This window comes from Amblyomma maculatum, chromosome 2 (assembly GCF_055883805.1).
Source record: "Amblyomma maculatum isolate TAMU_Amacu chromosome 2, ASM5588380v1, whole genome shotgun sequence".
Lineage (NCBI taxonomy): Eukaryota > Metazoa > Arthropoda > Arachnida > Ixodida > Ixodidae > Amblyomma > Amblyomma maculatum.
In genome coordinates, this window is record NC_139345.1 from 120,292,602 (window position 1) to 120,316,843 (window position 24,242).

General features: G+C 49.4%; 1 protein-coding gene across 1 annotated transcript in view; it reads left to right on the plus strand.

Moving 5' to 3' along the window:
* Positions 1 to 8,661: 8,661 nt before the first annotated feature.
* Positions 8,662 to 24,242, plus strand: part of LOC146199719 (growth/differentiation factor 8-like) — a 72,975-nt gene continuing 57,394 nt past the window's right edge. The window contains exon 1 of the mRNA XM_084595216.1: positions 8,662 to 9,073. Coding sequence (XP_084451342.1) covers positions 8,662 to 9,073 — 412 coding nt within the window. The remainder of the gene's footprint in view (positions 9,074 to 24,242) is intronic.

Genomic DNA, 24,242 nt, shown 5'->3' on the forward strand with positions numbered 1-24,242 from the left:
TGTACCCCCTTCGGAAAGTGACAGCGCGAGCGGTGCTGGATAAACTCCAGAAAGTGTTCTGTCGCTTCGGCTTTCCGGAACGGCTGATCACGGACAATGCGTCCTACTTCACGGCTCGGGTGTTCGGTAATACCTGCCGTTCCCTCGGAATCGAGCACTACACCACTTCACCCTACCATCCCCAGTCTAATCTGACCGAGCGGATCAACAGAACGCTCAAACCAATGCTTACGGCCTTTGCCGAGTGTCAAAAAGACTGGGCAGACCATTTGAGTGAGTTCGCGTTCGCCATTCGAACAGCTGAGAATCGCTCAACTGGTTTCTCTCCCGCCTTCCTCAATTTCGGAAGGGAGCTGGCGAATCCGATGTCAGGCGTCGTTCAGAGCCAGCAGCTCGAGGATGAGAAGGCGCGAGCAGACTGCTCTGCTTATGCGTCAACGCTTCGGGACCGGCTGTGTCGGGCTCTCAGCAGAGCAAGACAGAGTTTGGCGACGGCCAGAGCCCAGCAGAAGGTTCAGTACGACCGCAAGCACCGCAGCCTGACATTTCAGGTGGGCGATCTTGTCCTGAAGCGCAACCACGCTCTTAGTGACGCGAGCAAGGGGTTCTCAGCCGCGCTTGCTCCTAAGTGGCTTGGTCCGTACCGAGTGGTCAAAGTCTGGTCGCCACTCGCGTACCTGCTGGAGGATTCCTCTACGGGGAAAACCAGCCGTGCCCACATCGCAGACCTGAAGGCCTATGTGTCGCGGTCTGACGAGCTTGCGTCGGTGCCCATTGTCACCACAGGCAAGCGACGAGGCACACCCGATGCGGCGGAACGCAAGCGTGCCCCGCACCGGTACAATCTGAGGCGACGGTCACCTGTGTGATTTAATGCCGGACGGCGGACTTTTTCCGCACCCGAAGGCATATCGCCTCACCGAGCGAGCTTTCTCGTCGGACCCTACCCGAAAACAACGTCGGCCGTCCCCTTTCTGTCCCGCTTAGTTCCAGCCTCTGTGCGTTATTGTGTTATTGAATTTTGTCTCTTCTAGCATCTTTGTTTTGTGTTGTTTATTTTATTCCGTTCTCGCTTCACCTATTGTACAGTGAGTGCTTTCTTTTACAGAGCGCGTCTTTTCTCCTCTTTCCTTTTAAACACGCGACGGTGGCTCATTAAGCATGCCCGTCGCGCGGCTGTGTTCGGTGCGTATAGAGGGGAAGTTGGGGTAGTTGGGGGACAAGCAGCGTGGACCATGCCCCCTTCCCCTTCACCCAAGACCGCCGAGGCTGCGAAGGTGCTTGGGACAGGTTGCCGCTGAAGCTCGGCGTAACACTTTGTGTGGTGTGTGCGTTGCTGTTGGTGAGCGTGCCCGGGAGCGGAGGCGACGACGTTGCGGCGTGTGTTTGCCGGCGTGTGCTGAGCGCGGTGGAAAGAAAGCCCGCGTGTGCTGAGCGAAAAAAAAAAAAAAAAGTCCCGCGCGGTCACCACATGTGCGTCTTGGATGGCCGCCGAGAAGTTTCCGGGGCCCCCCTTCCGCGTGTTCACTGTTCCCGCACCGACTGCGATCGGAGATCGTCTGCAGCCAGCAGCTGCCAACTGGCCACCCAGAAGTCGACGAGCGGTGAGTCGCCGGTTACCGCCGGCTCTCTGTGCTGCACCGACGAACTGTGTCGAACTTTGGAACTTTGCCGCTGACACTTTCGTATTTACTTCATATTCGGAACTTTACATATTATTCTTCAGGTCATCTTATCCTTTTTTTTTTTGTTTTGCTTTTTGTGTGTGCCTTGTTGGTGTTTGTCTTTCTTGAGTGTCCGTGTTTCGAGATCTTTTTGGCTGGAGCTGAAGCGTAGTTGACTTGTTGCGTGAGGATAGCATTCTTTTCTTCATGCTGGGGACCTGCCGCGTGCTTTCGCTGATGGGTAGGAGGGCAATTAAGGAGAGGAGGATGTGGGATTCGGGCTTGCTGCGGCTGGCCTTTGCGCGGCCGCCGCCCGCTTCCCAGTTGTTCTCCCCGTTCCCTTTCTCCCGCCTGAGGCGGCGGAGAGGGGCTCGAGCGACTTGTCACTGTCGTTCGGGCCACAGCTCCGCCCTGGCGTCCCAGTGGCTGTTCTCATTGGCGCCTTTTGGCGGGAACACGGCACCGCTTCGACAGCCGCGCTCGCGCGACTGTCCGAGCGGAGCCCAGAGGGAGACTCCTCCGAGACATCGTAAGGTGCGTACGCTACTGTTCTTGTCTGCCGGCCTTTGTCCGCGCAGACCAGTGTGTACTCGAGTTCGACTGCTCCGGGTCTCACCTGAGAGCGAAGCTCGAGCCTGTCGATCGTGATCCAACGATCCGCGACAGGCGTACCTTGCGGTGGTTGCCCGCTCTCTCTCAAAGGAACCCTCTGGTCACTGCGAGAGAGAGATCACAGCACGCCCTTGCGTGCTTGCGGCGCACTCCGTGTCACTTGTGCGTTTTGTATATTTTGTATGTGTGTGCGTGTGTGTGTGTGTATGTGCCGCGGGAGGATGGCGTTTCAATAAACGTCTCCTTCGTGAACTTGGAGGTTGGTGTCCTTGCAGCGAAGTGCTCTCCTCCCGGTGAAGGTTGAATGCGCGCTGCGGTGTTTCAGGGTGCGCGTGGTAACGGCTGATCGGGGTTTTGGCTCGCGCGACGCTCGAACCCGCGGTGGTTGGTGGCTTATGTCCACGTAGGAAACCACAAGCTTTTCAGGTAAACTAAATAAAAAGGTATGCATGAGACTAAATTATAAGCTCAAGAATTTCGACGCATCCAGCTTGTTTGGTACGGTCAAATTTCAGAAACTGATTTCGCTTACTGAATTCAGCGAACTAATACACACATCGGTTACCATGACTCATATATACAGTTACTGTTTTTTCAGCATAGAAATTATTTAGACGCCCCGTAAACCCGATGCGCAACGAGTCCCTGTAGAGGCTCGCCATGACTTCAGAGAAATAATAACTGAATAATCGTCCCAAATCGCACCGCGCTTTTCAAATGTCAGATTATATATATACATAAAGTGCATAAACTTGCTTTTCGCACTGGGAGCTCTCCGACATCATTGTCGAGCTTCTGCATTTGCCTAGATTGATGTCGTATATTTTTAAAGCTCTCGGCTTCATACGCCTCGACTAGTAATTGCATGAAGCAATGCATCCAGCGGGCAATATATAGAGGCCGGTGAGATAAGCTTGAAACACCTGAGCTGTCGACAAAAACCGCGAAGTGTGAGACCGTGAAGGAGAAGCTCCGTCGCATCTAAGGAAGGGATCAGCAAGCGTTTGTGTGTGTGGGAGAGAGAGAGAGAGAGAGAGAGAGAGAGAGAGAGAGAGAGAGAGAGAGAGAGAGAGAGAGAGAGAGAGATATAACATTTATTTGCACCCGTCAAAAGGTTGGCGAGAATCCGCGCAGCTCTGTCCCAGCCATGTCCTCTCCCTCAGCCGTCGCCTAGATCTCTGGATCTGAGCATGCATGCGGCCTGGGCGAGACGGATGACTTCTCGTTGTCTTTTTTCGTTCTGTTTGAGAGTTAGGGCATTTATGTAACTTGATTTAAAGGCAAAACATTCAGTCATCAGTAATACCAAGGAGCGCGACATGTTCGGAGCAGTGCTTCTCGGAACCCAGGTGGGGGTCGAAAAATTCGTTATTTTATACACTTTTCGGGTATAATACGGATTTTTTTGAATAAACGAATTAGACAGGACATTGCCAAAGCCAGTGCGGCAATTTCGTTAAAATTGAAGAAGGAATGTCAATGGCACTCTGAGCCCCAAATAGCGACTACTCGACACTAAAGCGCACAAGCACCATTTTGAACAGCCGTGCCTCTAAGGACGCGGGCTGCATGGTGTTGGAGCTCCGTAATGCAGAGCAAAGAAACCTCAATAACCGCTTCCGATCGAGAAACGCAACCATCCGCTCATTAAGTGTTCCCAGCAGGAAAGAGGGGGGGTATTACAATCCGATCTGAGGCCCACACCGTTTCCTGAAAGCTGCTTGACGTCGCGCTTGTAAAGCAATAAAGCGGACTTCAGACAATGCGCAAAGGTGCGTGAGGCGCGAGCACTGTCCGGAAAGCGGGTCGCATCTGCGGGGCTCCTTATAGCTGGCGGCTCTGCTTTTATATTTTATGGGCCGGCAGCCATCTACAAATAGCATTTGCTTTGTCGCAGAGCGGCCGGGGTGAGGCTCTACGAAGAATCCACAAGAAACTGAAGAAAACTTCCCAAGTTTGCAGCGTCGCTTGTGTGAGCTTCCTGGCTTTTTGCAGGGAGCCAAGAAGTCGAGAAAATAACTGTGGGAGGATAAGAATAGCCACAGCGACTGGACAGGAAACATTTACGCGCGTCTATGTCAGCTGGAAAGAATTAGCGCGCGCGAAATCTGCGAAGCTGGTACGCCACTCAAAAGATGCCTCGCTCAATCACGCTTCCCTCTCCAAAACTGACGCATAATGCAACGATGTTAAGGAAATCAAAACAAGGGGATAATATAATTACGAGGCCTTGCAGCACTATGCTAAGCTCAATGCAAATTCTGTGCAACTCTATACATGTACTACAAGTTACGGAAAAACAAATAATTAAGTGGCTGATAGAAAGAGGGCAGAAAGACGAAAAAACAAAAATCAGGATAAGCATAAAAGATATTGGCATTGCAATCAAAGCCTTACATGGCGCATTATTGGCTTGTATACATTGACTCAAAACACAAAAATGGGAGTTCAGCATTTTGCACAGCGCGAAAAACGAAGACCGGGAAAGAAACACACCAACAAACCAAGCGCTGCATGTTTGTCTGTGTGTGTTTCTTTCCCGGTCTTCGTTTTTCGCGCTGTGCACGATGCTTAACACCCAGTATTCAGTTTAACAAAAATTGTCTGCGCGGGGGATAGCAGGTATACAGTTAATTCAATCGACAATTTCGTCCGCGCATAGACCCCGTAGCCCGTATCCACTCCTTTTGGCTCAGTCTGAGTTCCCTCATGGCTGTGTATTATTATAAGCGTTGACTTAAGAGTGCGTGCACCTCCATTGTAGTGCAATCGGAATCTTCATTATCATCGTTTGTCCACTGCTTAGGCCGTTGCACTTTTCAGCAGCGCGGAAACGCGAACACTGCGCGCAAATCCATGACAACGCCGCCATCATGATCACTGATGATCGATTCGTTGTATTCCGATGAGGACGCTCGCCTGCAGGCGAATGTTTCAGTGCTTCAAACGCTCGAAGTTGGCATCTCTTGTTGACAACGCTCGACGTATAGTGCGATCGATAACTTTCCATTTGTTTGGGACATCGGGGGGCTTTGGGACATATACGCTAAAAGGTTTCAGGGCGGCCTTTCTGAGGATGGGGCGAACAATATTCAACCTCCAGGTGGTTCGTTCGCTCCGCAGACACGAAAGCGGCAGTCAGCATGGACTGTATATGCACGACCAAAATGGCGTTGCATGGCGCACGCATGCAAGCATGCGTCGCCTAGCCATGCATGCTTCGCATATTTTGAGCTCACCATTTTTTTTTTTTCTTTATGCCGCACGCGCGAAATGGCGTCGGGCCGAGGCGCTCAGACTTGTTTTTGCGCTTTCTTGGCTACATTTAAGAGGCAGGGAACTTCATACCCTGATCTTATGACCTTAGTTTCTTCGAGCGGACTCTTAATTGGTGCGGCCTCACGCCGGCCGCTCTGAGCAAATGTTATTGTAGACAGCTTCCTGAAAATAAATGTAAAGCAAGGATCCATGCACTCTTCGGACAGTGCTCGAACATTGCACGTTCTTGCGCATTGTCTGGAGTAATAGTAATAGTAACATGATCCTCAAATTTCTTTCTTAATCTTAGGGCTATATAATCTAATCATTGGTGTATCTCCTTTCCAAGCCTGTTTTAGTCTGAGATGACTTGGTGCTTTTCTGTTTAAGATGACATGCGTAAGTGAAAACAGCGCATGGTTATGCAGCTTTTGGACATGACAGTAAAACCATGGGCTGCAGAGCAATACAAGATGTTTCTGTTCTCTATATAACTCTGTGTACGACTGAGCAAATGAACGGGTTTCCTTCCTTCATCAAGTTCAATCTTGAAAATTCTACATATATCTATTAAACAAAAGCATTCGAAAAGAGGTCTGCCTAGCTGAAAACGAAATGTAACTTAAGTTCGAAAAGACTGGTAACCAAAAAAAGGAAGAAACAACACGACGCTTCAGAACCCGTATACGGGCGAGTTTCAGCTTGACAAGACTTCAACCGCCAGGTCACTGACCATGACCATGGATGAAGAGAGAGACGGATTAGGAACGGTTAACGTACCCCCCCCCCCCCCCCCCCCTTTCTCTTGGGTCGTCTGCTGAATGTTATAGCTCTCCTTCGCGCGGGCGTAGCTCGGTGTCCAGCACAATGGTGTTGTCCCTTGTCAGCACTGGGGCGATCACACGCCTCTAGGTTGAAGTCTTGTCAAGCTCTAACTCGCCCGTATGGTCCCCATGGTGAACGAACCGAGTACATTCTGAAACGTCGTGCTGTTAGTTACGCCGTCGCAGTGCGACCCTCGTTCATTTGTTTGACATCCTTTTTGTGCTGCTTTAATCTTACGGGGAAGTTCATGTTTCGCCAATGTATACGACGCCAATCACTTCGAGCAGGGGACTCTTATAACACGCCTTGTCATGGGCCTTTTGTTTCGCATTACAGTCTTTTGGGCTGGAGGAGGCGTCCGACGGTGGAAGTCAGTGTTGTTAGCCACCCTTCTTCAGCGAAAACTGTGGGCCAATGTTTCACGAGTGCCTTTTTTTACATAAGGAATACAAACGCATTTCTGCCGGTGACATGTGCATGAGCTGAAGCGAAATTATTTTTGTTTTTGTTGAGTCTTTTCTGCTTTTGGATGATACGCCTATAGCAAAGGAAGTGTAACTGTGGAGGCTATTCATTTCTTCTCGCTTTTTTTTTTTTTTCTTCTGGAGAAGAACAGCATGGTTGCCATCCACTTTAGTAAAGTTCCCTAAAACATGTGCCTTATGAGGGGTGGTTTGAGTCGTGTGAGTTATCTTTTTGTGCATCGAGAACCATAAGCTTTTATTCGTGTCTCCTGAGTATAGAACGTCCACAAAAATGAGGATTTACGGTCAATTACCCAGTGGATGTGTAAATGAAGGCTTACAAAAAGGCGAGTTGCAACTCGCTCGCACTCGCACTGCAACGAGGTTCTGAAACGTCACTCATCTGCTACATCCTGTGTTGTCTCGCTAGTAGGACCAAAAGATTATTCACGAGGTTTAGTCGACACCGCTGGCAGCAGGAGGAAAGGGGGGCAAAAGCCGTTATTTTTTTCTGCATCATGGTGTACCGTTTTCAGTGGCTGGTTCCCGAATATTGAAAACGTTTTGAGTGTGAACACGATATGAATGATATGATTAAAATCTAAATAGTGGCATTCTACATATTTTAAAGACTGTGCACTCCGAATATTGTCTTGATGTCACTTAAATAAGTGCATAAAATGTTGTGCCCAAAAGCCACTTCTGACTCAAAATGTATAGTTGAAAAAACACGATACAAATTAATTCGTGTCAAAATTAAAGGTCGATTTTTACGGCGATAATAGTTTTACACTTTGCCTCTCAAGTATCAGTCGTGGTTTGATAGTCAAAATTTTACTAATTCCTAATTGTTTCTCGCTCTGTTAGGCGAGACACTACAGATCTAATGATCAAGGTTGCTCAAATATTCAAAGTACCAGCACTCAGTTTTAAAAGGAAATTGCCTTCTTTCTACAAGCGTATATCTAGTTCCTATAAAAACACCAAGAGTACAACTAAAGACATTAAGATTGTGTATATATCTGTTTACGGTATGTAAATATATATCCCTAAACTAGTCCCACCCAGCTTAATCCGGCCCAGCTTAGGTGACTCTCTATGGAGCTATGAAGGAAGGACAGATGCACTGCACCGTTACTTTTCATATTTTGTCGCCGTCGCCATATCATTCCTCTTGTACTCTAACTCGCACAGTGGTATTATTGAGAGCAATGGGTCTATTAGAGTTTTAAAATATTTTTTCAGCATAGAAGGTCACAGGCCATGGGAGTCCTTTCTCCCAGGGATGGCATATGCAGCTACATGAGAACGAGAGGATTGAGTGACGTCAAGACAGCTGGCGTACATCCTTCTCTATTGACGATGTTATGCAATGCAAACATATGAACGGGACTATAAACAGACACCGCCTTTCAGGCACACCGAGCCACCAAAGGACAGGCAAAGCTGACCAAGCTAATTGTGGTCAGAGCTGACGTCATCACGTAGTGGCAAATTGGATGGCCCTGAGGCAACGGGACCTGACGGGAACAGCGGCGAAGATAATAGAGGAAAGCGTCTAACTGAAGTGTGGGTAGCGTCTGCGTCACGTGTAGCTCTCATGCGAATAACGCGCATGCAAGCGCTTCCTTTGACAAATGGTGGTAGAACGCGCCGCAACTTCGCGCGTTCGGGCCGCGTGCGCGGCCGCTCCGTCGCACGCGGTTTCGCGCGCCGGCGCGGCGCACGCATCCATCCTCCAGTCTCTGGCGCCGCTGCCATTGGCCGGGCGCCCGCTTGGGGGCGTGGCGCCGACCTATTTAAGCGCGCGCGCGGTGCCCACCTTCTCTCGGTGCGCCATGCTTTCCTCTCGGTGCTGTGTTGCGGCGGCGCTCGCGCTCGCGTCCTCCCTGGCCGTGTTGGCGGCCTCCGCCGCATCATCCCACGCCGGCGCCGAGCCAACGACAACGACGCCGGCCACCACGACCGGCGTAGCCACTAACTGCACGCGGTGCGGCGCGTTTACGACGCAGTCTCGTGCCGTGCGGCTGCAGGCCATCAAGGCGCAGATTCTAAGCAAACTGGGCATGAAGCGGGCGCCCAACGTGACACGCCGTGCGCTGCCGGGCATCCCGCCGCTGCACCGGCTGCTGGACCGCTACGATGTCGGCATGATGCAGGCCGACGCGCCCTTTGAGCCCGGGGAGCAGTACGACGACGATGACGACTTCCACATGGCCGCTGAGAAGATCATCACATTCGGACAGCACGGTGAGCCGTCATGTTGCTTGTTCGCAGTTGCGCGCTGACCCCTCAGTGTTGCCCGGGATCCCCTGCCCGCGCAGATCCCATAGTCGTGTCGAGGGTTCATTGCATTTTACAGTGCAGCTCTGTAAGAGAGCCGTGAGAAGCTTCGGTGAACGCGTCGTTGCGTGCGAATGAGGACATTCGAATTCAGCCGCCCTTGCTTGGGGGCAAAACCGTCCCTCATTGGAATAAACGTGCGCAACACAAGTGATTTCCTACAAAGAAGACCGTGCAAAAAGAGTATCCAAGCATGCGTGATGCGTCCAGCTTCCTATCCTGGCAGGTAGACGTAGAAGAGCATTGCGGTGAAGCCTCAGTATCAGGCGCCCCTTTTGTAAGCCATACTTGTCGCTTGTTCTTTCTGTACACTACTTGGTACGCAGACCTGCAAGCGGAATTTGCTGTGTTTGACCGCAAGTGTGTGTTTTCGTCCTCTCTTCTTCCTCGCTACGCAGACACCCGTATATAATCACTGTAAGAGTACGTCTCCTCGCTATATCAGACTCCCTGTGCGAGCTCCCCTCGAGAGACGCGATACTCGACTTTGCGTGTGTTGGTTGGTTGGTTGGTTGGTTCATAGGAAGGGAAAGGCGCAGTATCTGTCACACTTGCTCTGTGGACACCTGAACCGCGCCGTAAGGGAAGGGATGAGGGTGGGAGTGAAAGTGGATAGAGAGAAAGGGGAGCCGTAGTGGAGGGCTACGGAGTAATTTCGACCACCTGGGGATCTTTAACGTGCGCTGAAATCGCACAGCACACGGACGCTGTGCGATTTCAGCGCACGTTAAAGATCCCCAGGTGGTCGAAATGTGTCTCCCTCTCTCGTTTTTTTTTGTTTTTTTTTTCTAAGTCTCGCACTCACAAACTCGTATAAGGGGTATTTACGCGATATGCTTGCAGCTGTACGCAGCCGGCGGTATAATGGCAGGCTCGGATTTCCCGCCGAAGACCGTTGGACTGAGATTGTGTTGCTATATATAAAGACACAACCGTCCTCCACACCCGCTTTGGCACACCTCCCCCCCCCCCCCCCCCCCCCCCCCCCTCCGATCGGTTCTCTTCTTATTTTTACCGGCATATTTCCTTGAAGAGCCCAGTGGAAACTGCGTTTCCTTTCAGTGTTTTTGCTCCGTTAATTGCGCGTACTATTGGTGTTAATTGCGCTTTCTTTTAATTTATTCATCATATTAGCCAACACATTTTAAGCGCTTCTCTTCGATAGCGTCAGATTTACCCTGCAATTAATTAAATTTATTCCGCAAACATTCGAAGGACACTTCGGCACAGACATATTTATGAAACACACACACAGTAAACTACGGATAATTAGGAAGGTAACTATCTTTAAAAAGTTAGTGTCATCGTCACTTTTATAGAGGATAACGATAACTCACTGCCTAATAACTGAGCGTTTTCGTTCATGTTGCTTATATATATTTGCACCATGAAAACTGAACTCACGGTATGCAAGGCGATAGTAAACAATTGCATTGCAATTTGCACGCGAATGTGTGGGAAACAGCAATAGTGTTGTATGTGTATACCTGGCATATAATAATTACTTGACCCATATAAAGATTACAGCATTTCAAAAACTGCATGTTCGCTTTTTCGCTTCAGGCATTTGGGGCGACGATTTTTTCCCCGGGGCTATATTAAGCGTCTTCGTACATCGGTGAAAAGAGACAGGGCTGTTGCGTAAAACGCGGAAGCACTTTCTCTCTCTCTTTCCTATTGTGTATTTATATACCTGAGAGGTTCTTTGTCTCTAGCTGGTCCGTTGTCTGGGATTCTCTTTTTCCTCCCATTTTTGCTGCGCGCGATAACGGGAGTCAACGATGGCACATTTGCGAATTCTTCCCCCTGTTCCTTGACTTTTTTTTTTTTTTTTTTCACATTGTTCAGGTATTTACAGTTTTCTTCTGGTAGTCTTGCGCCTCTGTGTCTATTAAAAAAAAAAAGTTCTTTCATTTTGTCGCGTTAAAATATAACTGTCAATCCACGTCAAATAACAAACAGGGCAATTTTATTCCTTACTTGCTCAGTTTAGTTTACCCATGCTGTTAACGTACCTAAATCTACATGTTGTCAGGTCAGCTGGTCCGAATGAGAAAGAAAGGGCTGCACGGGGAAAAAAAAATGCGTGAAATACAACTTTTATCTCATTCATTTGCGTTGCTTTGTTTCTTTTTTTTTTTTTTTTTTTTTACTTCCACCTTTCGTCGCATGAACGCGCATCCGGAGATAAACATATTTAGCGATCAAAACTTGACACGGCGCGTGCGTATCGTATCGGACTTGTCTAACTCTCAGGATGCATCAGTGCGCTGATCGGTTAGCTTCACCGTTATGCATTTGTGTATCACAGTGAAAGCTTTTTGGTTGGTTTTGTGGGGTTTAACGTCCCAAAGCAACTTAGGCTATGAGAGACGCCGTAGTGGAGGCCTCCGGAAATTTCGACCACCTGGGGTTCTTTAACGTGCACTGACATCGCACAGCACACGAGCGCCTTGCTTTTCGCCTCCACCGAAAAGCTGCCACCGAGGCCGGGATTTGATCCCGCGTCCTTGGGCACAGTAGTCGAGCGCCGTAACCACTGCTCCACCCCGGCGGGGTGTGAAAGCTTTTTCCTGTGTGGCGTTGAAGCTTGTATTTAGGGCTGTGTATACTTGCGAACAGCTTTCTATGACTCTACAGCAAAGGTTAGGCTGAAATGGGAAAGGAAAACGCCTTCTATTTCCGTGGCATGACGTATAATGTTCGGAGGGATCGGTATGCCTGAGCATATAGCATTCCATTCCTCACGGGACGGGGACAGCAGTCCTTCCCTTTTCTGCCTATAGCATTCCCTGTAGATTCACAGAAAGTTGTCCGAAAGTAAACTAAACATCACACTGTGATGTCATCAACTGTATAAGTACCGAATATACGTTTTAAGCCCCGTTTAAATCTGCAGTCATTATTGCTTACCGATAAAAAAAAAAAATGGTGGCAGCTAGGGGTCTACGCGCGAACTCTCAGTGGATTTTCTGCACTTCTCCCTCCTTGAGAATTTTTTATTCTTTCATCTGGTAGCGGAAGGAAACGTCGCTGCATTTTGTTTGTGTGTAACGTTTCGTTTGCGTCTGGACACTTTTAGACAGAATGGTGGGGAAGCGCCTAGCTAACAGGTAAAACGCTGGCATATTTTATTTGCATCAATCTGTCATTATGACAGAAACAAAAAATAAAAAGGCGCACATGTTGATATTTTCACATTAGTAATTCGGGCTTTTGTGACAGTATCTATACAGCGTTTGATGGACTGCGTATGAAAGCTGCTTGTCTTAATCAAACACACTGCTCCATTAATCACACGTGCTTATAACTGATAACTGCATGCACTTGAGACAAATGGTTGCATAACCCCATAAACTAGAAATAATTCTCGTATACACTGGGTGATTCAGTGTAGGTGAATTTTAAAAACAGTTTCTCGATATTGGGATGGCTTCATCAGTGTTTTGGTACCGAAGTTGGCTGGCATTGTATAGAACAGCCGAATCCTGCTAATCAGTAAGCCGATTAACTAAAGTTTCATAGTTTATTTTTTAACTATTGCACTTGGTACTTGAGTGCAATTGAAGAGTTGCAGCGGCCCGTTAGTAATAGCCATATCACGTCATAAAAGTTTGTAGACGTGGCCAAAGGAATTACCTCCACCGCACGTCCTTTTCGAGAAGAGCGACTGTCTGAAGCGACTGCATTCGCTACACGGTACTCTGCAGTCCAACTGCCGTGTGACTTCCCGCTCGCCGTTCCAGCCAACACGAGAGAGTGGCCACGTTGTAAACGTGCGCCATGCAGTGACGTGAAGTGATTAACGTGGCCTCTTCCCCTACCCCTCTCACATCAAGAGACGCGCTTTTCGAGAAAGGCCCACTGTGGATGATATTCACTGAGCCACTGTGTATGCCGAGGTAATTCGCATTTTCGAGAATTTGATAACTCGCATGGCTACTATACTAATGGCCGGCTACACATCTCTCTACGATTACATAAAAGGTTTACATGTAACTATTACGTTGTATAGTTAAAAGTAAACTATTGTTCCTTATAGTCAACTAGCTTATCGTGAGTCACATTTTGTCTGAATTCAGACAGCGAAAGTATAGGTCAAACCTCCGCCATTTTTTTTTCTGTAACCTTTATATAGTTCGACATTCCCAAACCTCCTCCCTTCTGATATTGTAATGAGGTGAATAAGTCCACCTTCTACATAACGTTCGGGCGAAGTGCGGTATTGAACGCAATTCGGTTTACTCTTATTGATGCACGTGATGCACGCAAGCGGCGACGGGATGAAAGCTGTCGCGTTTCTATATATTCCTCGTCGTTACACTTTCGCGACCGCTCGTGGAAAGTCAAACGCTTGTGAGCCTCGAGAGCCGTTTTATCTCGCTCGGCGCCGTTGCGAAAGACGACGAAACGAGTGCAACGAAGCGTTCGCGGCGTCGCGGTGCGCAGGTTCGCGTATACGAGGCATCTGGATTGCGTAGCACCAGGGACTGCATGCTAAGCGAAAGTGGTCCTACAGATATAGATAACTGCAGCCGCCCGATACATGCGAGAGACCTGAAGAGTACATATGCGCACCCAGATGCATGGAGCCCTGCATTTGCAAGAGGCGAACTATGCTTCTTCGCCGGGGCTTATATATATATATATATATATATATATATATATATATATATATATATATATATATATATATATATATATATATCCCTGATGTCTGCTGCACTGGGTCGTTTCTATATACTGTGTGGCGCGGCGTTAGAGGAAGCGCCAGATGAATGGCTGCCGCACGGACGCCTGGATCGAACGCCAGGCGGGTGAACTTCGTATGTGCATGAGTCGCCCGGTAATGTCATGGCAGGTTGTGGCGTTATTATAACGTCACTCCTGGTTATATATATATATATATATATATATATATATACAAATGTTGGCTGGGCAGAACCCGTGGGCAAGACCGCGTCCTGTAGGAGTCGGTTACGTGCGCCGAAGTGTGACACGCATCGCTTTTTCTTTTTTTTTGTTTTTGTTTTTTGCTCTTCAGGCATGGTCTATTTATACCCGGGTGGTTTGTGACTATTAAGCAAAGGGTGTTGCAAAATGAGCCCACATTGTGTGCCGTGTACTGTTTTTATAGCACATGCAGCTGTATATCCACGTTTTTTGGCACCTTGGTCAAATCGAAAGTGGTGCTTTCTTTGGCGCAAATGTACCATGGCATCTTCTAATTTCGCTTATTTCGAACTTATTCGCAAAATATTGGCAGTAGTTTAGCTCTGGTTAAATTTGGTAAGCAATGTTGCAATGGTTGCGCTTAAGGTGTAGGTGTTAAGTCATTCTTATGTCATAGGCGATCACACACTGAACACACGCTTCCGAGTGGATTATTCGTGAAACGGCGCTGAAACTCCCGCGTCGCGGAATCACATTCACCAACCCGTCGAGTGTATAGTCCAAAAGTCTGCTCTTCCACTTCCCGAATCTGGACGATCAGGCCAGCAGGAGCCAAAGATTTACATATTTTCTTCAAACGTGCGGCTCCTCGGTCTGTTATGCATATTGTCTTTTACGCTCTTCACACCGTTCTTCCTGTCTGGCAGCATCGCGAACTCGTTCTTTCTCAAGCATTTTCTCTCGTTCTTCAGCAGTCTCCTGAGCACGTCGTCGTCGCCTGTTGCATTCCACCGTCCTTGGCTGCTCTGTGATTCTTCTCGTCCTGTTGTTGATGCCGAGTCATCACTGTCCAATGCTTTCTGAAGACTCCACGCAGGATCATCACCAGACGTACAACTGTCTAGAGGTGCACGTCTATAGCAGCTTCTTGCGCTCGCCGTTTTGCTAGCCGTTGTTCACGTTCTTCAGCAGTCTCTTGAGCCCGTTGCCGTTTTCTGGCTTCGGCGCATCGCCGATGCTTCTCCTTGTAAGACTGCATAGCAACTGATTTACCCCGATGCGAACTCCGATTTCTCTCTTTCCACTTTCACTCCTGTTAGCGATCGTCTTTCTATCACTGCGCAATTCCTTACCCTGGGCGACGACCGTCCGCCCCTTGGACCCTGAGTGGTGCGTCCCGACCACCGCTTTGGCGCACATGCCTGGATTTCGACGCGCGCATGCAACATCGGACCTTGCTCGCATCGCATGCGGTGAGAAGAGTGCGATCCGGGGAACGCCAGGAGTGCGAAGTGCGTGAGGACGAGAGTGAGCGGTGCTTCAGCTTTCGTTCTAATGCTAACACTCCCCCCTTCCTCCCTTCCCTTACGGCGCGGTTCAGGTGTCGACGCAACTGCGGCTCAAGATCAAGCGTGGCGTCCGCCGGGGATACGAGACGGCTCGAAACCTGGCGCAGTATTGCTTACGCAATAAAACGAACTGTCTTGTCAAACTTAGTTCTTTCCCATAGTAATCCGAACGGATGGACGGGATTCGGACAGGCCACGCAACCGAGCTCACCTAACCGGCGATATTATACGACACCGAGCGACAGCTGACCATGCAGTTCATATACATCCCACGATCAGTATAGAATGCCACACAGCAGCATGTTCTATATATAATAGCACGCTCGTCGCCCTGTCGTCAACGAAATAAGTCTCGGAGTTTTTGATCACGTTTGTAACTCCGCTACATTTCCCCCTGTCCGCTTTTTCCCACGCAGCTGCCGCAGCATGGGAACCAGTAAATTTTGGTAGCCGATGGTAAATGGAAGCCCATCAGCACCGACATTACGCCAGTTCCCTCGAGGCAGTGCATTCGTCTTAGGACTTAATACTGATCGGCAGCGCTAACGGGCTTCGCTCACGTGTTTACGATGCGACCTGCGAAAGGCTTCATTATGCTTTATACATAACTCCCTCGTTGGGATCGAGGTGGTCTCGTAATTCGGAACCGGATTAATTCGAACGAGTCATCGGTTCACTGAGATTCAAGTACCACATTCCCACTCGGTGACCTAACGGTTGGTGTATATAGCCTCAAAAGAGAAAACAGGAAAGGGCACGAAGGAACCAGCAAGTTTCGTAAATGCTTCCTGCACATTGGCTATAAGTACGTGGGCAGACCTGCAAATGCAGGCACGGAGTCCGTGCGAGGATATATGTCTTTAAAGGCTCGGGTGAGAGCTTTGCCCCCTGCAGACTTGGGTGCTGCGTGTGTAAGGTATCCATCACTCGAAGCTGGGCGAAGCAAGCCAGTCAGGTTTCCTTCTTCTTGTCGCATACCTGGGCCGAGAAATTTCTCCCATCAGCGGAGGCGCCGGTCAGCTGCGGCAGCGGCCGTCGCGTCAGGCCAGCGACGCCCGGCGTGGAATGTGCTCCCGCGGAGCACGCCGCCGCTACCGAAGCAACAGCAGCAGCAGCCGCGACAGCCCGTGGCGCGCGCGCGTTTCTTCCGCGGCGCCAGCGAATATCGGCCCGCGTCTTTACCGGTTTCGACGCGGCCGGGTCGCGGCACACTATCGAGCCGGCCAGCGAGCTACTGCCTCTGCCGCTGCTGCTGTTGCCCTGCATGCTGCGACGCGATATTTGCATAGATTGGCCTTTTGATGGAAAGCGTGCTGCTGCGCGATGGTATGCGCCTGCACGTCTCACCAGTTTATACGTATATATGGGCACCCTGCACGTCCTTGATGCTGCCTGATGTGCATGCACGTGCCGCGTATAAGACGTGAGACGACGAAAATGCGCCCTTGGAGCTGCAGAATCCGGAAACTTGGTGCTGCTATGGGTGCGTTGGGGGGAGGAGGGGACGCGCCTAACCAACGAGAAACTTGCGCAACGACCCTCAATATGTTCGGGTAAGAATAACGCTGCAGAGGCGCCGCCATGTGCAATGAAGGAACATTATATCTATAGATATAAACGCATGTTTAAAGTACAATATGTAAAGCGTTTTGCAGTATCTTCATAAGATAGAACAAACACAACTTTTCATTGGTGTATATACATTTTGGAGACAACGTTCCCTGACACGCTTAGGCACGGTTGTCTGTCTTTTAGTTCTCGAAGCGAATCAAGTGTAAAGGAATAAAAGACCTTTCTGAAATGGCTTGAGGGGTGCTTGCCTCCTGCAGCTAGCGTAACGGAGGGCTCTTCAAATTTCGACAACGGGGTTCCTCAACATGCATGCACTGACGTCATATCGGGCGTCTTGCTTGAAGCCTGCATGAAAAAGCGGCCGGGCGGCCAGGCTCGAACCCATCCTTAATTGGGTTCAGCAGTAGAGCGTCGTAATGACTGCGCCACAGCACCGCGGTAGTCATTATACAGCATTTCCGTTTATTGGAAAGAATCAACTCATAGTTTAGTGCACCAGCATGATGTGCAGTCCATCAAAGATATAGATATAGGCTCATCAACTGTAGAAAAAGCTGTCTGTGTTCGTGGGACTGCGTGTTTTGTATAGAAGTCGACAAAGAAGTGCGCACTTAATTCCCACTACAAACGCTTAATGGTTAGGGCCCTGTACAGCATCCTTGCATCCCGAGGATGTGAGTTCGATCCCGCGGCCGCGAAGGCCACGTTCCGACGGAGACGAAACGCAATGTGCACGTCTACTCCGTGATGCCACTGCGTGTTAAGGAACCCGCTACTACATTCCCATAGCCTTAGTCGCTTTGGGACGTTCAGCTCCGTAAGGTAAACATTTAATTACTCGATGGAGTGCGCTTCGATATGTCTGTCACATATAGTTATTTTGGAGCGAAAGGGCCCTGCACTTCACGTGGTGTTGAATTCGAACTCAGGTCTATGTTCCATGTCATTGAGGTGACCGGCCTAACAAGACAGCTGTCAAACGAAAAAAAAAGAAAGCAACAATGTTGGTATGAAGCGGATTAGCACCACCTGTTTCTTTTGGGAAGCTGCAATATGGAATTCTTTCTTTCTTTCTTTCTTTCTTTCTTTCTTTCTTTCTTTCTTTCTTTCTTTCTTTCTTTCTTTCTTTCTTTCTTTCTTTCTTTCTTTCTTTCTTTCTTTCTTTCTTTCTATTTATTAATTTTCAAAGTAGACATATGGGATTACATCAGACACTCAAGGATCCTTAGCCAGAGGCTGATCCCAAAATGGATACAAGTACGTCTACTGACGACTCAGGAAGAAAACAAAATACACATTTACCAGTGCGAAATGAAACAACTGCAATACAAAACAACATCATACAACCTAAAAGCCTATTTATACATGACAAAAAATAACGAAATGAGAGGAAAAAAAAAAAAAAGGTGATTTCGTATTCAGATTACTATACGCCCCAGTTAGAGTATGCAAATAGTCACTTTACTGAGGCACTTCTGTATGGAGGAAAGAATTATTCAGTGCTATAAATGTATTAGGTGAGGATATGACTGAGCATGGGATAGCATTCCAAATTTGAACACCACAAAACCTCATAGCTGTCGCCGCAGCCGAACACACTGCGTGACTTATATACCAAATGTCCCTCTCTCAAGCTGTGTATTGATGTCGCCGTCTTCAACAACTTCCTTCCGACCACAATGGGTCCACTCATACCGCTGTCTGGCGCATCGCCTTGAAGCTTGAAAAATGAGAGACAGTTTGAGTAACGAACTTGGCCTGCGCCGAAATTGGGGTGGCCAACCCCCAAATGCGCCATTGCCTATATTTCGAAAGTTAAAATTCAAAACTCGAGTTGGCCTATGTTCAGTGCCAACTTGGCCCACCTCCAAATTGACTTGGCGCACTGGCGGAATTCGGATGGACCATGCAAAATTAGGTCGGCAAGTGGATGGGCATTCGAGATTCGGAGCTTTTACACGGTATATACGGTGGTTTGCAGAGTCTAACCATCTGGCATTTTTAAGGCGAAAGCCTTATATGTTTGGTTTGGTTTATGGGGTTTAGCGTCCCAAAGCAACTCAGGCTATGAGAGACGCCGTAGGGGAGGACTCCGGAAATTTTGACCACCTGGGGTTCTTTAACGTGCACTGGCATCGCACAACACTCGGGCGCCTGGCTATTCGCCTCCATCGAAAAGCGGTAGCCGAGGCTGGGATGCGATCCCCATATCCTTGAGTCGAGCGCGCTCCGGGACCACTGCGCCACCCCGGCGGGGTGAAAGCCTTATATGTCTGACAGGAAGTAAATATGTCGCCGGAAGTTGTCCGAAGAGCGTCTTACCGGAAATTTCTCCAAAGCTTGTCCGCAGAGCGTCTTGAAGTGGTTGGTTCACAGGAAGGGAAAGGCGCAGTATCTGTCACACTTGCTCTGTGGACACCTGAACCGCGCCGTAAGGGAAGGGAGGAAGGTGGGAAGTGGAAGGGTGAAAGTGGAAATAGAGAAAGGGGAGCCGTAGTGGAGGGCTACGGAGTAATTTCGACCACCTGGGGATCTTTAACGTGTGCTGACATCGCACAGTGCACGGACGCCACTTCGTTTCGCCTCTATCGAAACGCAGCCGCCGAGGTCGGGTTCGAACCCGGGTACTCCGGCACAGTAGTCGCCCGTCTTACCACTGCGCCACCCCGGCGGGGCAGCGTCTTGAAGTGCCTGTCGTGTGACCATGCACAAAAGAGAGAGAGGGGGCGTTTAATCCCAGAACATATATGGTCTAGAGTTTGAACCTTTGTTGGGGATTGGAGTCTCTCGCGCGTCACAGTCATACACGGCAACCTTTGTGGAGCAAACGAATCTGCGACTCTGCAGAGAAGGAAAACAGCATGCACGGGATTGTGGACCCGTCAAGCTGTCCATGGACAGCTTTTTTTCTACAATCCCCCCATCTGTATTTGATGGCAAATAAAGATTTCATTCATTCATTCATTCATTCATTCATTCATTCATTCATTCATTCATTCATTCATTCATTCACAACAGATTCAAGGGAGGTTTACTCCGGTGCCATGGCGTCTCCATGTGCAGCCAAATTCGTCCTCATTCGTATCGAAATTATAACGCAAACTTTCTATTGCATTGTTCCGGCTGGTGTCATACAAATCCGCTGTTTAACTGCCAAGCATCGTCTTGTTAGCAACAGAGATTCGAACCGACTGATTACTTCATGCTTCCGAGTCGTCACTGCCGACCGGTTGCTTATCTATGCGGAATGCGCCAGTTTACCTTGTACAAATATTCACAATCATCACATGCACCTTTAACTATCACTCGTAAACTGGTAATTGCATGGATACCTGCGCTGTCAGCAAGGCTGTTATATATGATTACAATGAAATTCATGCAGTTATCGTATCTATGTCTATATATACATTTCACCTGCTAATATACGCATTTGTGATGGTCTCATCTCGAAAGTAATTACTAATGACAGCATAGCCACTCGAAGAACGCGAAAGAGGAATTTCGTCTATACTTATACAAAACGCGACATATTCCGCAGTTGAATTCTTGAACGCTCGCAGCACTCCCGCATGCATATATGGTACATGTGTACTTGGCCAGGAAGCGTCGAGCCGCGACCCGCGCACCTCCGCTGGTCATCTGGCGAGGTGACGCGGGGTAGGGGTCGCGATGTGGTCGTGGACCCCTTCGCGGGTCATGACCCTGTGACGGCCTTTCTTTGGGGCAGGGCGCAGTGACCCCTTCGCGACATGCATGCCTCGGTATACCGGCCACGCGGGAAGAATCGCTCCCGATTCTTTTTTGTCCACCAACGCCTCTGCGTGCGCCGCCTTTATTCCTCGCCTCTTTCAGATTTTTTTTTTTTTTTTTTTTTTTACTCTCTGCGTCTTTCGCTCACTGTATACAGGCGATGGAATGCCTCGTGTTCTATCTCTTTTTCTGCTCATTTTATTATCAAGGGTGCACCACTTCGCCTTCCTCGGTGCGACGAAAAATCCAGGTGTCCGACTTTGTGTAAGCGCATGCTCCCCTTATAACTTTAGGGAAAGAAAAAAAAAGAAAAAGACCACGTACTCGCCTTTTGACCTGAAACATCGTGCATAGCGTATGCACTATATTCAAAGAGGGCTTCGCACGCTCAAAACCTTGACTTCGCTGCGGCTCCTGGGCGCACCAGGGGAATAATGCATGGTTGTCCGATTGCGGGGCGGCAGAAAGTTAGGTGCGCGGACGAGATTAAGAAGTTCGCAGGGGTCAAGTGGATGCAGCTAGCACAGAACCGGGTTAAGTGGAGAAATATGGGAGAGGTCTTCGCCCTGCAGTGGGTATAATCAGGCTGATGATGATGATTGCGGCGACCGCATTACATCGATGATGGCAGGAGCTGCCAATTCGGGCCGCTCGCTTCTTTGCTTCGTACTGAGTTTTGAGATTTCGTCAAGAGCCCGCGGTCTTTCCAACGAGCAGAAGCAGAGAATGACCAGGCTCCCATCGAAACACCGACTCCATATATGAATAAGGAATCAGCGTGCAGCGTTTGCTCACTTCGATATAAATATATATATATATATATATATATATATATATATATACATGCATGCGCGCGAACAGAAGTGAATGCATTGCTGACAAGCAGGAGCACTCGCTGAGTGCAGATTGCGGCGCCCTGCACAAATTTATGCTACCCCCCCCCCCCCCCCACACACACACACACTTTTCCAAACATAACACACAAAGTGGAGTGGCAGAGCGTGGTGTCCGCTGGTGCGCGTCGTGCAGTTGTGCAAGGTGCGTCCCGTCGAGCGGCTGGTTGGCGTTGTGCAAGAGCCCAGGGTGCGACGCCCCGCCAAGGTTACTCGATCGCTTCTTGCTAGCAGCACCCTTTGCATGCACGCGGTCAGTGGCGCCCGCGTGCCTGTCTGCGCATGCTGATTTCCCCTCATCAGGGATGGGACCTGTTTTAAACCGGCAAACACGGGACATGGAACATGGCATTCTCGCGAGCGAAACAAAGAACACGTCTGAATGCATGGCTCTTGGTTTCTGCATATATGTGCCATTGTGCACCGTTCGGGTGTTGCACACCGCGTCTCTCAAACTTGTGATAGAATTTCTGTGTGTAACCGAAAACAGCTGCTTGCCTTGCGCAAGAGCTAAGCACTGGTTAAGCGAGGCAGAAAGATGGAATCATATCAGAGGCCATATAGATAGAGTGGACCTGAGTACTGAACCTTCCGGAACGCCGTATATACCTTTCCAGTTACAAGGTCATGAACCACTAATTAGCAGAAATGCTATATGAACGGGCCGTGTGATGTCAGTGCACGTTAAAGAACTACAAGTGTTCGAATATTTCAGAGCCCTCCACTATATACGGCGTCTCTGATTGCTTGAGCCGCTTCGGGACATTAAACCCCACAAACCAAACCATGCAGTACCATGCATTTGTCGAACGAATGCGTGTTCGAAACAGTGCTATTATACGTTCTGACTGCCCCGAATATGTTCGGGGTCATATATAGGGGGGACAGCATTGGGCCTGCATGGTATCACGAAAAACATGCGATTCCATTGATCTCGTCTGAAAGCGTTGCCGATACAGATATATCGTTGGCAGAAGCAATGAATATCTGCATGCATGGTCCGCACAGAAACAGCCCAAATGAGCCTTACACTATCCTTACACTATCCGGCTGTTGCGTAAGGTGTTAACACCTTACGCAACAGCCGGTGCAACATGAATATGTGTAGAAGCCTGAATGAATGGGTGCCCGCCAACGCACCTGACGCGACCCCCTGGGGCACCAGGTGGGGCGCACACTCGAGGCTCCCCATGCCACGCCGCTTCTCGAATTAGCGGCCTGTGCGTGCAGCCAGCGCTCCCTGCACAAGTCTCCGATGGGCATCGTAGATATCGCCCGCATCGTGTTACATGCAGCTCGGTCGGCAAGCTTGCATGTTTCGAGCCATTCATTCACCGCCGAGACCTCCATTGGTGCCCGTAATGGGGCGTATATAACGGGTCGCAGGCGACGAAGAAGGCCGCCAGCCGAGCGTGCCACCTTCGTGCCACGCGCCCAGCGGGGCGAATCCATACCAGTTTCACATGCGCGCATGTATGTAAGCCCCGTGCCGCCGTGTACGGGCGTAACGCTGCGATGTTGCACTCGTGGAGCCTTTATAAGTGAGCCACGCACCACATGCAAGGGCGCTTTCTCCGAGAAGCAACTTTGCGTAGCGTCACTCCACTGCGTCGACTGTTAACATAGTATACTGCAGAGCGAAGTAACATGCATGCGTTAGCGACAGGCTGAAAAGGTATACGCTTTCGAAACTGCCGCTCAAGTTCTTCGAGGCCAAAGAAGAAAAGTGAGCGCCGTGATGTTATAGTGCACGTGCATCATGGTTGCCTTGGCGATATTTTCAGTGTACGTCACATTCTCTCCTGTGCAGATATGGCTGAAGAGCTATTTTAGGTATAAAGCTAGCGCCGATCGATTTTTTTTTTTTTTATTCTAGTCTTCGCTTTTACGGCGTACAGCTGTTCCAGGGGGAATATGCGATGACCATCAGCAATCACCCTCAACAGTGCATGGCCAGAGCCGGCCCTACCTGCACACGAAAACGCGAGAGGCAGAAAGCGGAGGATGTAGCGAGAGGAAGAATGATGAAACGCCACAGGGGTTAATGGCATGCGCCCTTCAAGTGGCGTTCGCGAATTGCGGGCGAGGACTATAGCCACCGTGCAGCCGCTCCTGAGCGCGGTGCGCATGGCAGGCGAATGTCCCTGAAAGGCGTCACACCGCACCGATCATCGTCATCAGGTGAAAGCTGCGCGTGGTCGTTAACGATGGAAGCTACGGCGGGCGGAGGCTCCAGCTACAGTGAACTAGACTACTCCAGCTGTGCCGGGCGGCCGCAGTAACTGATGACGATGCATGGAGTGTTGCACAAGCCGTCCCCTCCCGCTAATCGCGAGCGGTCGGCGAATCGTATTATGCCGCTGTATACACTATATTCACTCATAATTTTAGTGCGGAATCACTCCTCCAGCCGTCCTGTATACCACCCGAGCAAGAAAATTGTCAACGAGCTTGTGGCTAAGCGTTGCCGTAGCAATAGTGACGTTTATACTAAGCCTGAGCATGAATTTGTACGTCATGCCTGGCCACTGTAAATTCGCAGTAATAACCTTGACTTTTGCTCTTGAACTTTGTGTTTGTGGGTTGTAAACGTCTGACGTCACACGGTTGCCAAGGCGA